Below are 15,783 nucleotides of genomic sequence, written 5' to 3'. Positions count from 1 at the left end.
CTCCGCTGAGTGCCCTGTTGCATGATTCTCACTCCAGACATCAGCCCTGCCTAAGGACCCTGCCTGCCCCACCCCCAGCTCTGGATCAATCTCTACAGAGTAAAGCTCACCCCATCCTCTGCCAGGGTAAACAAGGTGCGGGGTGGCTGAGGCCGGAGCCCTTGCTCTTTCCACACACTCTCACGTGCCCCGGTGAGCAGAACGACTCTGCCTCTGAAATCGCCCACCTGGGCAGGGTGCACCTGGAGAAGGGGCCAGGGGAGGGCCTGAGTGCCAGTCAGACTGGGTGTGGCTGTGGGGATGTGGAGCCAGGACATCTGTCCAGATGGCCTGAGTGACCAGGACCAGGTGATTCGGTGCCAGACAGCTGACAGAGAGTGGGAGAGCCTGGGGGAGGAAGCAGGCCTGACACAGGCTTCTCCCTCAATCCTCACTGCAGGCCCCAGCCAGGACCCCAGGTCTTCACAGGACCCTGCCAGCCTCCACGTGGAGCACCACGACTCTGCAGGAGTCCCCCAATTCCGGTCAACATCCTGGGTAAGGGGCTTGTAGCTGGAGAACTTTGACACCTGGGTGATTTCTAGGCAACACAGAGGGCTGAGGAACGTGGGCGTGACTGTCTTGGCCTAGGTCCCTCACTTATTTACCAACTCCACACCAAATTGTGGAAGTCCTACCAAGTGCCAGGTGTTCTTCTAGGGATACAGCCCTGGGCCACCTAGACACAATCCTGCTCTGACAATAGTTGGGAAATTCACACAGTGAAGAAGTTAACACATTCATCAATAGAAGTAATGCCAGTTCGTGATGAATGCTTGAAGGCAATAGTACACATGGGTCGGGGAGAGCATGTGTGGGAGAGTTTCGGGGTGGTGGGATTGCTATTTAATACACAATGATCAGGGAGGCCTGGCCGGTGAGAGGACATTTCTCTGGAGACCTGTAGGATTTGGGGAGCCATCACTCAGGTATCTACAGAAATCGGGCTCCAGAGACAGGGAAAAGCAAGTGCAAGTGTTTTGCAACGGGGGCCCTCAGGACCCAGCCCAGGTCAGCCAGGTGCTCTGGGGGCCCCTGGGCTCTCTTTTCTGCTCCCCCTTTACCCCAGGCCCTCGCCAGGGAGTCATCCCGTTGAAGACCAGGCCTCTAAGGGAGAGGAGAGGTGAGTGGGGTCATTCATTCCCTCCATCATGAACTATTGAATTTCAAGGCCAAGGTTTTGAAGGCACCGCACAGGTGCCAGAGCCTCCCCGGGACTAAAGCACACATTTCTGATCCCTCATGGGAAACACTATTCGTGGGGAGCAGACATCAGACAAAAAAACCCAGCACTGATTTCTGGTCCTCAGACAGGGTAACCCCAATGGGGATGGCTTACGTAGAACCCTTTTCCTGGCCCACGTCCTGCCTGCTCCCTGGGGTCTCCCTCCTGTCACTCCAATAGCCAGGCCCTCTCCGTGTCCGGAGTCCTGTCTCAAGGGCAATTGTTAGCCTAAGGGTCACAGGCGTGTCTGTTGTGTGGGGCTGCCCCGCCCATGGGACCTCCTGGGACTGATCTGTGTATGGACTGTTGTAGCCTCAGGACATGGGCACAGGGACAGAAGGCAAGTGGAGGGTACCAGCGCATCTCCCTGAGCATGTGGCTCACTGCCTGTCACCGTATCCCCCAGAGGTCCCTGCTCAGCAGGTTCTACTTCCGGCTCCTGGTCTTCCTGGAGGTGCCCCTGCTCCTGAGCATACTCAGTGCTGTCCTCTGAGTGAACAGGTCTCAGAGGGGCTCTGGGGGGAGGTGGCGTCATCTTGAATCCAGTAACACCAATTGCCCACTGATGACCCGTCTAGGAACACAACCCATCTGATGGTTAGGAATGGCCTTTTGACCAATACATCCAGCTATTTTCCGTATTTCTTTCCGAATATTCAGTAACCTTTTTGTAACTTTCTCTGCAGTGTATCATAGACACAAAGAATGTTCCCAATAAATGCTTACTCCTTAAACCTTGAATACTCTTCAACCCTTGGGTGCCCACCTCATAGCTTAAATAAGAAACATCGTTAATATTTCTGAAGTCCCAAGCTCCCCTCTGAGAAATCCAACTATGAATTTTACATTCATGTTCTCCTTGTTTACTTCATGGGTTTGCCATATATATGCATATACATTTTCAAACTATAAACATATTTTTTAGCAGTCCCGAAGTTTACTTTTATTTTTATTTTTTTCCAGCTTTATTTAGATATAACTGACATATAATATTTTGTGAGCTGAACATTTAGGGCATGTTGATTTGATGCACATATATTGTGAACTGATTACTACTGTGTGGTTAGCTAACATCGCCAGCAAGCCACATCACTACCATTTCTTTTTTGTGGTGAGAACATCTAATATCTACTCTCTTAGCAACTTTCAAGTGTATAATAGAATATTATTATCTGTAGTCACCATGCTATGCATTAGGTGTCCAGAATGTATTCATCTTATAATCGGAAGTTTGTATCATTTGGCCAATCCAATTAAAACATGGGCAGAGAGGGGTGCCTGGGTCGCTCAGTTGGTTAAGGGTCCAACTCATGATTTTCTCATCCAACATGAGGTCAAGTCCCATGTCAGGCTCCACATCAAGCTCCACACTGAGCTCATGGAGCCTCCTTAGGTTCTCTCCCTCTCCCTCTTCCCCTTCCCCTCCACTCCTGCTCTCTCACTCTCTCTCTCTCTTAAAAAAAAATGGGCAGAGGAACTGAGTAGACATTTTTCCAAAGAAGACATATAAATGGACAATAGGTACGTAAAAAAGTGCTCAACATCACTCATTGTCAAGGAAAGGTGAATCAAAACCACCATGAGACATCACCTCATACCTGTCAGAATGGCTATCACCAAAACGACAAGAGAGAGTAAGCACTGGTAAGAATGTGGAGGAATGGAAACCCGTGTGAAGGAGTTGGTGAGTGGGTGCTCAGTAAGCATTTGCAAGTAGAAGAACAGGGCACAGACCTGTACCCCAGCCATTACTCTTCAGAGCTTGAGCTGGCAAGGCTGCATGGGGATACCAGCAGGGACGCCCTGCCCCATCTGTGCAAAACAAGGTGGGCTCCAACCCCTTTGCACATCCCACACTCCCACGAGCCCTTCCGCTCCGAGCTCTCCCTTGATTATCTTTGGCCCACTTTGTGTGTCCTTTGCCACTTGCTATCAGCCAAGACAGGGAGCTCAACTACTTTCTCAATTTTGACACAAGGTTATTCACACAAAGGTGGTGCACATGGGGCAAACTTTCCCGAAGGATTGACATGAAGGAGAGAGGTTACATCTCAGAGTCAGGGAAAGGAAAAATTGAGATTCAAACAGCCTTATGCTTTTAAAACCCACTGGCCCTGTTCCTGAGTCTTGTTCCCAGCTGACTGCCATCCTAGCATCTCCACCTTCAATCAGACCAACTCTCGACAAAACAGAGACCTGATTAATAGTTCTCCCCATCACAGTTTGTGATGAAAACTTCCACATATTTTTGCTTTTAATCTATTTTTTAAAGATTTATTTATTTATTTATTTGAGAGAGAGTAGAGGGAGAGGGAGAGAGAGAATCCTCAAACAAACTCCCCACTGAGTGCCAAGCCCAAAACGGGGCTCGATCCCAGGACCCTGAGGTCGTGAAATGAGCCAAAACAAAGAGTCAGCCACCTAACCAACCAAGCCACTCAGGGACCCCTGACATATTTTTCAAAAAACGAGACCAATCATATTATAGGAATTGTTATTTTGTTGTTGTTATTGAGTTGTATGAGCTCTTTAATATTTGGGAATATTAACCCCTTATCTGATATATGATTTGCAAATATTTCCTCCCATTCTGTGGGTTATCTTTTTATTTTATTTTATTGATTGTTTCCATTGGCTGTGCACAAGTTTTTAATTTGATGCAGTCCTACTTACTAATTTTTGCTTTCATTGCTTGTGCTTTTGGTGTCACATCTAAAAATTACTGCCAAGACTAATGTCAAGGAGCTTTTCCCCTGTTTTCTCCTATAAGTGTCACAGTTTTGGGTCTTACATTTAAGTCCTAATTCATTTTAAGTTAATATTTGTGAACTCTCCAGTTTCATTCTTCTCCAGTTTTCCTTTCACCATTTCTTGAAGGGACTATACTTTCCCCCATTGGTTATTCTTGGCTCCCTTGTCAAATATTAGTTGGCTTTATATGTGGGAGCTTATGTGTAGGTTTTCAATTCTGGTCTATATGTTTATATTTTTTTTAAGTTTCATTTATTTAAGTCATCTCCACACCCAACATGGGGCTTGAACTCACAACCCCAAGATCAAGAGTCACATGCTCTTCCAACTGAGCCAGCCAGGCACCCCTCAATTCTGATCTATATGTTTTTATGCCAGTATGTTTTGATTTCAATTTGTAATATGATTTGCGTCTCTACAGGACTGAGCCCCCTTTTGAATGTGTCCCTAACCACAGGACCTCCAGGAAGACCTCCTCCCTCCATAGTCTGGCCTGGACACCAGGCCAGACACTCATCTGTTTCCCAAAGCTGTTCTTTAAGAATTTTAGCTACTGGGTTATAAATCAGGATGCTAATTAAATTATGTCAGGTTAAGGCTAGAATTTGCCTTTACTAATGAGGAAACCCAGTCCATCAGCCTTCTCTCTCTCAGCTTTCTGCTCTGGGCTTATTTTGTGCGACTCTTCATCAAGCATCTGAAGTTTTGCCCCGAACACTAATACAGATCCCAGGATTGTGTCCTCAGAGCTTCACACACTTTTTGTCACTTAATTCCCGTAAAAACTCTTTTGTTATTCCCATCACAACCCAGTTTACAGATATGCAAACTGAGGCTCATAAAAGTTCAGTAAGTTGTCTATGCTCACACAGCTTGTAAGTGGTGCTCAGGGTTAAAGCCCATGTCTGTCTGATCCTCCAGCCTGCACTTTTATGCCCTTGGTTATAACACCTGAACAAATGCATCTCCAAGTATGCCAAGCTTGCTCATGTGACACCTGAGTGGGAAGGAGGTGCTGTTCCCTGCTGCGGGGACCCATTGCTGTGGTAGAGAAACATTTCTGGAGTTGACACCCAGACTATTGTACCCCTTGGACCCAAAGCCTGGTAGGCCAGATGCCCCCTGCTCTGCCCTTGTTGCAGACACATACCCTGCCCCTCCTCATTCCACACAGTCCGGTTTCCTCTTTCCTATGTGGCGGCGACTTCTATGTCCTGTGCCCCAGCCCTTCCAAGAAATGACACTCAATTTGCTGAATAATTAAAAGCAGGAAATACTTTACAAAAGGAAGTGAGTGGGTCAGAAATTCAAAGGCAGTCCAAACAAAGTGCAAGCTTGGGCTCAGGCAGAGCTGTGAGAGTCCATCTGGGATCCGAGTGTGCTCTCCAGTTGTCGGCAGAGGGGCAAGGAGCCTGGGAGGCAGGACCATGTGGCTGTGGCTAGTTCTTCTCCTGCTCAGCCTCCCAGGTGAGTGCAGTGGGGGCTCGGGGGAGTTGGTTCCCCTGGGGCAGGGCAGGGGACCGAGAGCTATCCCAGGCAGAAGGGGAGGTGTCATATCTGGGGAAATGAGAGGTGGTTTTGTTAATTAATTCAGCAAAAGCACACTGGGTTCTTACTTTGTGCCAGGCATTCACCAGGTCCTGAGGACTTGAAGGGAAAAAAGGAACAGGGCCGGCCATTAGAAAGGGCACCCCAGACAGCTCAGTGGGTGAGATGTGCAGATAAAGAGCAACCCAATGGCAGGCATTGATGGAGGGGTGCTCAGAGGCCCAACCAGGTCTGGCTGAAGGAGATACAGAAGGCCATACAGACACCATCCATTGGATGAGCCTTGAAGAAATGGATCAGCCCTTCAAGCAGAGAAGGGAGAAGAGCATTCCAGGGAGAGAGGACTGCTTGACCAAGATATGGAGCCTTGAGAAAGGATGGTGCGTTCATGCACAGGGGCCCTCAGTGTGCAAGGGGCCTTGGGGCGACTGGTTGGCCGTGAGATTGGAAACGCACAAGATTGGACGCCATGCCCAGGAACCGAGGCTTTCAAAGAGAAAAGTGCTCAGGAACCCAGGAGGGAGATGGGAGGGGGTCATGTATCTTCTCTGTGGAAAGCTACTGCACACACCGAGAGGACATTAGGGTCAGTCCAAAAGTTTGCACAATGTATGCTGTGCATGTGGGTCACACACAGCCTTCTCTATGAGCCGGGAGACAGATCTTCTAGCAAAACAGACTGGTCCACAGGGGTTCCCAAAAAAGGGCATAGCCAGGGAGTTGGGAGACTGGAGTTCCAGTCCTGACGAGAGCGCATGACACGGGCAAGCCCCCTCCTTGTTCTAAGACCTCGATTTCTGATGTGAATGGAATGTCTCTGATGCCCTTCCTAGCTGTAATGTTGGGGGACCCTGCTATTCAGATCAGATGTAAATAGACAAGGGCTGTGGTCATTCTCAAATTGCCAAGGCCATTTCTGATTTTTATCAGTGACAGAAGTCCCGTGATGATACCTGTAGATGGGTGGGGCGGGCAGTGGCTTCTCTGTGACCACTACACCCCTTAGGCAGGACTCTGAACAGCCCAGAATTCCCAAAGGATAGGAGTCCAGAAAGTCTGCCTCTCCCCCTGGACTCTAGCTTTGCAGACCCCCATCTGCTCCCTCTCTTAACCCCAACATCCAGCTCACCCGGAGGCCAAGGGGAAGGGTGAACTGCCTGGGCTCCCACACACAACGCACTCATACAATGGAGTCAGACGCACACACCCACATGCAGTCATGCTCCCATTCACATCTGTGTGCTCACACACTCATATAGAGTTAGACACACACTCATGAGCACACGCACACTCACACACAGTGTCCCTTATATGCACACACTGACACAAAGAGTCTTCTCCCCTAGATGAAGGCTGAGACCCACAGCGGCTGTTCTGTGGCTTTGGGCAGGGTGGCTTGGCTGCAGAAACAAGACAGGGTGTCCCTCCCCCTCTGCAAGTTCACGAGGGAAGGGGGTGAAGTAGCCAGTGATGGGAGACAAGCCACCCCACTAACAGACTGCCCTTAGATGCTCTGGGGTTACTTCTGTGAAATGAAAAGGAGAGAAAGTGGATGGAGTGAAGTCGGAATGACCCAGCTTCCAGTAGGACGTTCCTGTCGGCTCTGTCACACAGTCCTGCAGCAGCCCTGAGGGGAAGGTAGGACACTGGCATCATGGGTGCTCAGTGAGTGTTTGCAAGTGGGGGAACAGGAGCACAGACCTGTACCCCAGCAATTACTCTTCGGCAGCTGAGCTGGCAAGGCTGCGTGGGGATACCAGCAGGGACGCCCTGCCCCATCTGTGCAAAACAAGGTGGGCTCCAACCCCTTTGCACATCCCACACCCCATGAGCCCCTCTGCTCTGAGCTCTCCCCTTGGTTGCCTTGCTATCAGCCAAGACAGGGAGCTCAACTGTTTTCTTGACTTTGACACAAGGTTATTCACACAAGGGTGGTGCACATGGGGCAAACTTTCCCGAAGGATTGACATGAAGGAGAGAGGTTACAATTTCAGAGTCAGGGAAAGGAAAAATTGAGATTCAAACAGCCTTATGCTTTTAAAACCCACTGGCCCTGTTCCTGAGTCTTGCTCCCAGCTGACTGCCATCCTAGCATCTCCACCTTCAATCAGACCAACTCTCGACAAAACACAGAGACCTGATTAATAGTTCTCCCCATCACAGTCTGTGTTTATGAAAACTTCCCACATATTTTTTCAAAAACAAGCCAAATCACATTATGAACGCTTTACTGACAGATTAAATTAGCAAAGTTGGGATTGATGAAACTTCTATTTTGAAGCATCAACATCTCTAATCCTGTTTCTGATTGTTGGAAAATACCATCTAACTGGCCCCCAGCTTTGGATCATAGCTGTGTTGTTGCTATTATTGTCTTAAGAAAGAAAACCACCCTTTCTGCCAACTCTTGTATTTGATTTTCATTGACATCAATTTCTGTCTCTTAGCAATCTTTTTCCTAATTGAGTCCTTTCAATTAGTAAAATTTTTTTCTTAGTTGTTTTTATCAGTTAATGATATTGTAAGCATTTACACATAATAGAAATGTATGATTTAGAAAGGGAAATTTCACCCCAAATCCCAGGTTCAGCAGTGACCGCTGTTAAGAGTTTACAACACTTAGTGCTCAATTTTTTCTATGCATGCACCACAGAAAAACCACAGAAATGGAATCTAAACACTCTGTTAGGCAACTTTTAAAAAACCTAACAGTAACGTATCTGGGACATCTTCCCTATTATTATTTGTGATTTGTCTTCTTCTTTTAATGTTGGTATGGGTGGACGGCAATTTATTAGCCTGATCTCCAGGTAATGGTGGTTGAATTTGCTTCCAGAGTCTATTGTGTGTTACATTAGCACCGCAATTAGCAGCCTTATACTTGTGTCCCCTGGTGTGGAAATTATAGTCCACGCCAGAATCAAAATTATTATGTCCAAGATCATGACAGCCAGCGCCTTTGCAAAAACAATCATAAAATTTATTGGTACCTTCCAGAATCCAGATACCATGCAAGACATGGGGACAGGGGCTGGGGAAGAGACAGAACACAAACCCAAAGTCTCTGCCCTTCAGGAAAGAGCGTCCTAGTAAGGGAGACAGAGAGAGAGACTGGTAGTAGTAACAAAATACCAGTGTGGCACTCAGGTTCCTATAGGGGTGTGGAGCAACGGGAGGAAGCAATTGTAGTTGGGAAAGGGAATAAGGTGGTCAGTAGGCAGGGTGGGCTCGGAGAAGGGTTTCCAGGTGGAAGGAAGGACATGAGCAGTGACATAGCGCCTGGGAAGGCTCATCAGGCTCAGAGGAAGAGAAAAGTGGGGGTGGGTTATAAGGTCCAGTGGAAAGCAGGGAGGAGCAGGAAATGGTGCTGGTCAGAGAACTTGGATCTAGAAGGGGAAAAAAAAAGAAGTTGAATGCCCAATGAAAGCATTTTAAATCATTCTGAGGCAGTGGGGAGTGGCTGCCGAAGAGATCCTGAAATCCTGCTCATGAAAAGTGCAGCTGAGGACAAGGTGGGGACAATTTCAGCACATAACTCCAGCAGTGACATGCAGAGGACATTGAAGAAAGGAGTGCGACAGGAGCTGGAGAAGCCTTTCTGGATTTGCTACGGCCATGATCCAGACACCAGATGAGCTCCTGACCTGGTGACAGGCTCTCACTGATATTCCAAAAGAGTATCTGCGGTTTGACACATACCCAAGTCTTACAACAACCTGCAAAGTGGAAAGTAGCATAGCCATTTTGCGAATAAAGAAGAAAGACCCAGGGAGGTGAAGTAGCTTACCCAAGATTTCCCAAGTGGTATGTGGTAGATGTGCCTTCTGTGTCCAAATTCACTCTCTTTCTGCTATTTCATGCTGTCATCATGAACCGTGACAGTAGGGGAGGGAAAAAGGAAATCATTTTGAGAAGTATTTTTGCGGTAGAGTAGACTAAATGACTAACCAATCAGTTGTAGAGGGAGAAGGGAAGGACGGGATCAATGGAGATACCAAGTTCTCTGTCAGGTGCGCTAGTAATGATGTTGGTTTGAAGAGAGTAGAGTTAGTTGTGCTGGTGGAATACTAAGTTTATTTCCAATGGCTGCTGTAACAAATGACCATAAACTTAGTGGCCTGAAATGACAAAATTTATTATCTTATGGTTCTGAAAGTCAGATGTCCAAAATGGTCTTACTGGCTAAGATCAAAGTGTAGACAAGATTGTATTCCCTTTGGAGGTTCTAGGGAAGAATCTGCTTTCTCACGCTTTTCAGCTTCCAGAGGCTGCCCACATTCCTTGGCTCATGATCTCTTTATCTGTCTTCCAAGCCAGCAATGTAGCATCTTCCACGCCAGCAACGTAGCATCTTCCACTCTCCCTTTGACTCTGACACTAACTCTTTTTTATCTTATATGAACCTTTCTGATGACATCAGACCCAACTAAATAACCCAGGATAATTGCCCCACCTCACACGTTCTTGGGATTACGATGTCAACATCTTTGGGGAGCATAATTCTACTGAGCACAAATACAAACCTCAAATGAACTAAAAGAGCATCAGGAAGAAGGTACGGGGTGTGAGGAGGTGCACCTTCCTGGTGCAACAGACCTGACTCCCACGGCCCCATGGAGACAATCCCCACCCCCCCGGCCTGACCCTGAGGCTCTGGGACTAAGAGAGTCAGGAGATGCTTCCACTGTGTTTCTCTGCTTCTCCCTGTTTGTTCAGTTCCATGTGATCAAGGCACAAGAGGTCATTGCCAAGGACAAAGAGTGTCTGTCCAGCCACATACAGTCAGCTTGACTGGAGTCAAACCCCAGAGCAGCACGATACCCTTTCCACTTGTGCTTGTCCCTAACCCATCCCACTCCCCCACAGACCTTTGCTAGTCCACCACGTGAGCCCTCCAAGGGAGAGAGGAAATACTGCAGCAGACCAAGTTCAGGGTGGATTTAGTCCTGCGACTATTGACTTTGGGGTAGAGATGTACAGTGTGTATTTGGAAAGAGTAGGCTGGAGCTAAGGAAAGAATGTGGGCCACAAACATGGATTTGGGGAACCATCAGCATGTTGGCAATAACCAAAATCAGAGGAAGGGAGAATCCCTCCATGAGGGTGTAATAAAGTGGGACAAAATGAGGACTGGAGCGGGACCCCTGGGCTCCCTCTGCAGTGCTCTGGGGCTGGTTCACACTGGTTTGCAAGAACTGACTCTTCTTAGCTGTGTGTCCAGTGACATTGCACTGACTGCCTGAGAGCAACAGGGGTGGGAATATTTACACTACAGAAACTGGAAAATGCTACAAGTGGAGATTTTCTTCCCAGAGGGCTAGTTTTTAAGTATTTACCAACATACCATTTTTGCACCAAGATTTAAAGAGGGAGGAAGAGACATCAGTAGAGGCCTCAGAGATGAGTAGTCAGAGAAGGAGGACAGTGGATGAGGAAAGAGTTTCAAAGCCAAGAAAGACAGTGTCGGAAAGTCAGGAGTGGTGGGGCGCCTGGGTGGCTCAGTCATTCAGCGACTGCCTTCGGCTCGGCTCAGGTCATGATCCCAGGGTCCTGGGATCGAGCCCCACGTCAGGCTCCCCGCTCCACGGGAAGCCTGCTTCCCCCTCTCCCACTCCCCCTGCTTGTGTTCCGTCTCTCGCTGTCAAATAAATAAAGTCTTTAAAAAAAAAAAAAAAGAAAGTCAGGAGTGGTGGCACTGGGCAGGACCAGGGAAGTGAGGACTGAAGAGGCCGGACATTATCACCGCGGGAGCTGATGGGGAAGCTGGACAGAGGAGGCGGATCTTTCGGGTCAGCTAGGAGGTGGCTGCAAAGGCCCGGACCCTGGCTCAGTCCCTGGACACCAACCTGGGGCCACTTGAGCCCATGGGGCTCCCAGGCCAAGCCTGGCTCAAGGTGGTAGGAGTTGTATCTTGGGATTCTGTTTTCCAGGCTGTTTCTCCATCCAAGGCCCAAGGTCCGTGAGGGGTCTAGAAGGGGGCTCGGTGAGCGTGCAGTGTAACTATACAGCAGAATGGGAGACTTATGAGAAGTGGTGGTGTCGCGGAGCAGACTGGACATCATGCCAGATCCTCGTTCAAACCAATGGATCAGAGCAAGTAATGAAGAGAGACCGTGTGTCCATCAGGGACAACCAGAGTCACCTCTTGTTCACGGTGACCATGGAGGATGTCCGGCGAGATGACACAGACACTTACTGGTGTGGGATTAGCAGACATGGACCCGACCTTGGGATATCTATCAAAGTGACCATTGACCCAGGTAAGAACTTTCTCATCATGCTCAGGACAGAAAGAGTGAGGGCTTCTGCTTCCCCTCCCCAAGGGCAGAAGGGAAATGGCTGAGTACCTGAGAACAGGGTCCCCATCACAGTCCCTGAGGTCACCTGATGTATCTGGCTGATGCACACAAGGCTGGCAAGTCTTGGGGTAGGGGTGGGGACGTGCACCATGCCTTTTTGCCCATGGCCCAGGCCAGCTCTCCTGGGGACCCACAACCCTGGCAGCCCCACAGTCTCTCATCAGAGGTATAGGTGGACCTTGGATGCCTTGGATCCCAGGGCATTGCTCCAGGAAGTGGTCACTGGTAGTCATACTCCAGACCCGTCACTACACAGAGAGGGGCAGGGGGGACACCTGGGGAAGCCCAAAGTGTCCCAGCACTGAACCCCAAGAACCTGGCCAACACAGAGTAGCTCTGGGCACTCGACAGTGCCTCTCCTCTCTGGGCCCCCAGCCGCCCTGCCCACTACTTTCTCTGGCAGCATAAGAACAAGCAAGGACAAACTGAGGGTTCTAGAGGGAAGGAGGGTAGGGGGATGGGTTAGCCTGGTGATGGGTATTAAAGAGGGCACATTCTGCATGGAGCACTGGGTGTTATGCACAAACAATGAATCATGGAACACTACATCAAAAACTAATGATGTAATATATGGTGATTAACATAACAATAAAAAATTAAAAAGAAAAAAAGAATGCTAATGGATAGAATGTGAAAGATGTAAAAAGACAGTATTTTTAATAAAATTTAGTTGCACTTAAAAAAAAAAAAGAACAAGCAAGGAATTAGAGGGACCCAAGAAGGAGCTCAAGTAACAGTGGATGCTGTAAGGAGAAAGGAAGGCCTTGATCATTATGCCAATATCAGGGACCCGTCTGGCTGTTCTGGGGTCTCCTCAGGCCCAGGACTCAACTAAAAAATAGGTCATGGACACTCAGTGCCAACCTGGTCTCAGGAATCCATGACCAAGTAGCCGACCACAAACTGTCTTCATAGTTTCTCATAAAGATGTTTAATTTATCACAACCATTGCTCACAACTGAACCAGAATGTGCCCTCGTATTCACCAGCCCTCTGGAGTCCTCCTCCTCTTCCTTATCACCCCAATACCTGGGCACCCCATTTCCAGAACCACATGTCCTTGAGCCCAGCTCAGGAACTGCTTGAGGACCAGCGATGTTTCCCCCCTTGCTAAAGTCCCACCTAGAGGGGTAAGTGGAGAGAAGTGGAAAGATGGATCTCTCTCCCCAGAAGCACCTCCCAGAGCAACAGTGCAGGCTCCTGTTTCCTTTTTATTTATTCTTGCCACACCCGAGTTGATGGAAAGTGACTAAGTGGTGGTTCAGAAAACTCAGCAGAGGGCACCTGGGCCGCTCAGTCAGTTAAGCATCTGCTTCTTGGTTTCAGCTCAGGTCATGATCTCAGGGTGGTAAGATAGAGCCCCGTGTCAGGCTCTGTGCTCAACGGGGAGCCTGCTTGAGATTCTCTCCCTCTCCCTCTGTCTTTCCACCTTCCTCTAAAATAAATAAACAAAATCTTAAAAAAAAAAAAAAAAGAAAAAGAAAACCCAGCAGAAAGGGAGAAGCCTGGGGACCATATCCAGCTTCCCAGTCCAGGGACAGGGTGGCTTCCCGGAGGGGGCAGGGGCAGGACCCTGGGAGCTGCCCACGAGCCCCGTCTGTCCCGATAACCTGTGGCCGACTCTGCCTGTGTCTAGTGGGCATGATCCTGAGCACCTGGGTGAGCCCGCTCTCTAGAACAACCACCAGCGGCCGTGCAGGGGCACCGTCCGACTCCTATATCAGGTGAGTGGTGCCTGTCCTTACCCTGCCCCTCCCTGGGGCCTCTCCTACTCTGTGTCTGCACCCTCATGGGACGCCAGAGCAGTCACAGCCAGGGTCAAGGCCCAAAGCCATCCCCCCCACCAACTCGCTCCTGCCTGTGTTGCCCCTCACCCCCCATCTCCCCATTCCACCCTCCCCAGGAAGCCACTCTGCAGAATCTTTCTCTATATTCAGTTGTCAACAAAAAAAGCCCTGATGACCTTGAGCTTGCCAAGGGGAGATAAGACAAAATCCCCACGGTGCGAGGCACTGGGTGCTGCGGGGCAGGAGCGTGGCTCAGTCGCCTGGAACTGGCATTTTCGGGGTGGCAAAGGCACACAGCCTGTCGCAGGCGACCCTAAGGTGCGGAGATGCACTTCAGGAAAGGGGAGCTGCAGGAGGTGCAATTAGAAAGGAAGGTGGGCCCAGAGCAAAGCAAAACCAACAAGGTGAAGTTCCTTCCGAGGAGCCGTCATGGTTGAGCCACTGAGCAGGTTCACGGGAGTCTTTGGAGTGGGGCTGCCAGGCCCAGGGTCACAGCTTTGTGGGGCTGGCCAATGCTCCCCCTTGTCAGGCGCTGGGAGTGAGGGAGCCCGGGGTGCCTAGGGCTCTGACGGCTCTGTCCCCTCTTGCAGGCACCACTACATTCTCCTGGTGTTCCTGAAGGTGCCCATCTTGCTCGCATTGGTCGGTGCTGTCCTTTGGTTGAAGGGGCCTCAGCAGAGACCGTCCATCTATATGAACTTGTCCTCTGATCTCGTCAGAGACACAGCCCCTTAGACGGACGGCTGAGCAGAATCTTCTGCCCCCGGACTCCATTTCCAGAGGAGACACAGGCCATGGAAGAAATGCCTCTGGGTCCTTGGGAGGCAGTGATGAGGCTGGGGTGCTGAAGGGCTGGCCGGGCACCCTCCCGGCTCTGCACAGCTCAGGGACACAACTTGGGGCCCTCTTGAGGTGTCATGGCTCCCTGGACTTGTTCCTACTCCTTCGGATAGCAAATGCCCCACCCTACCCAACGTGGGGTCGGGGCTCATGGTTGGAGCTGCTGGGGTGGGACCCAAGCCGTGTCCTCTCTGCTGGAAGAAGTTGGGGCATGGAGCGAGCAACCGAAGCACAGAGAGAAGCAATAGGGGTGCAGACAGAAACAGAGAGGTGGAAGCCTGCCCACGCCCTGGTCTCCTTCACTCCTGAGACCAGATCAGCCCGCTCTATGTCTGAGCTTCTGATCTATAAGGGTTTTTTCTTAAGCCAGTCAAGTTGGGCCTCAGAAACTACTTCAAGGTTGGGGAGGGCAGTCAGGAAAACCATCTGAGGGAAATGAGGTGGCCTCCCCTACATGATGATATTTTAATAATCTTCATAATTAATTTGTTTCAATAACCTTAATAATTAAAAATCTGATAAATGACATTTTTTTCATTTGTCCATTTGGGTGGACTCGGTCACATTGCGCCTTAGGGGCCATGGGTCCTTCCACCGAAGGGAGTGCCACCTCACGTGAGAAGGAATAGCCCCATTTGAGATGTGTCTACCCACATGCAAACACACACAAACACACCAGTTTGGAATGTTTCCCTTTGTTTGTCCCTGCATCTTTATTGAGCTATAATTGACAAATAAAACTGTATATATTTAGTGCAAATGTGATTTTTTTAAAGGGGTACAAAGTGATGATTTAACATATATACGCCTTGTGAAATGAACACCACAACCTACTTCATTAACACGCCCATCACTTTACATATTTATCTTTTTTTTTTTTTTGATGTGGGAAGAACACTTCAGATCTACCCTCTTAGCAAATTTCAAGTATACAACACAGTATTATTAACTATGGTCATCATACTATATGAACTATACTAAACCCAGAACCTAGCTTATAACTGAAAGTTTATGCCCTCTGAGCAACATCATCCCATTTTCCCCCATGCCCCAGCCCTTGGTTCTATGGGGAGTGTTTCCCTCTGAATGTCCTGGGAGGATGTGCCCACCCTGTTATTTGTCCTCATATGTAGGCCCTGGTTCTCAGCCTCAGGAGGTCATGGGAACGTGCCTCACCGGGGCATAAAGGAGACAGGAATCCCTATGCCTAGTGTGGTAGCCAGAACCTCCTCTC

The 15,783-nt window shown here is 49.1% G+C and overlaps 1 protein-coding gene across 2 annotated transcripts; it reads left to right on the top strand.

Annotated features, from left to right (window-relative positions):
• The first annotated feature begins 23 nt into the window (after positions 1–23).
• On the top strand, positions 24–15,302 carry LOC112819136 (CMRF35-like molecule 7). Of its 2 annotated transcripts, XM_025866166.2 has the most exons (7): positions 32–99; positions 440–537; positions 1,109–1,162; positions 4,437–5,482; positions 11,494–11,823; positions 13,559–13,646; positions 14,300–15,302. In XM_025866166.2, the coding sequence occupies exons 4-7, from the start codon at positions 5,443–5,445 to the stop codon at positions 14,442–14,444; spliced, it is 603 nt and encodes a 200-aa protein (XP_025721951.1). In that variant the 5' UTR covers positions 32–99; positions 440–537; positions 1,109–1,162; positions 4,437–5,442; the 3' UTR covers positions 14,445–15,302. The 2 variants fall into 2 exon arrangements, with proteins under 2 accessions (XP_025721950.1, XP_025721951.1); XM_025866165.2 differs by lacking the exon at positions 1,109–1,162 and having other exon boundaries at positions 24–537.
• Positions 15,303–15,783: the final 481 nt, after the last annotated feature.

Source organism: Callorhinus ursinus, unplaced genomic scaffold (assembly GCF_003265705.2).
Source record: "Callorhinus ursinus isolate GAN/ISIS: 27379988/994484 unplaced genomic scaffold, GSC_fseal_2.0 scaffold320, whole genome shotgun sequence".
In the NCBI taxonomy this organism is placed as follows: Eukaryota; Metazoa; Chordata; class Mammalia; order Carnivora; family Otariidae; genus Callorhinus; species Callorhinus ursinus.
Note: the sequence above shows the minus strand (reverse complement) of the source record. Positions and strands in the feature narration are given on the sequence as shown.

Coding starts and splice junctions, on each gene's coding strand:
- LOC112819136 (XM_025866165.2), top strand. CDS start 5,443: ATGTGGCTGTGGCTAGTTCTTCTCCTGCTCAGCCTCCCAG. Junction 11,824..13,558: donor CAAAGTGACCATTGACCCAG/GTAAGAACTTTC, acceptor GCCTGTGTCTAG/TGGGCATGATCCTGAGCACC. Junction 13,647..14,299: donor CCGTCCGACTCCTATATCAG/GTGAGTGGTGCC, acceptor CCCCTCTTGCAG/GCACCACTACATTCTCCTGG.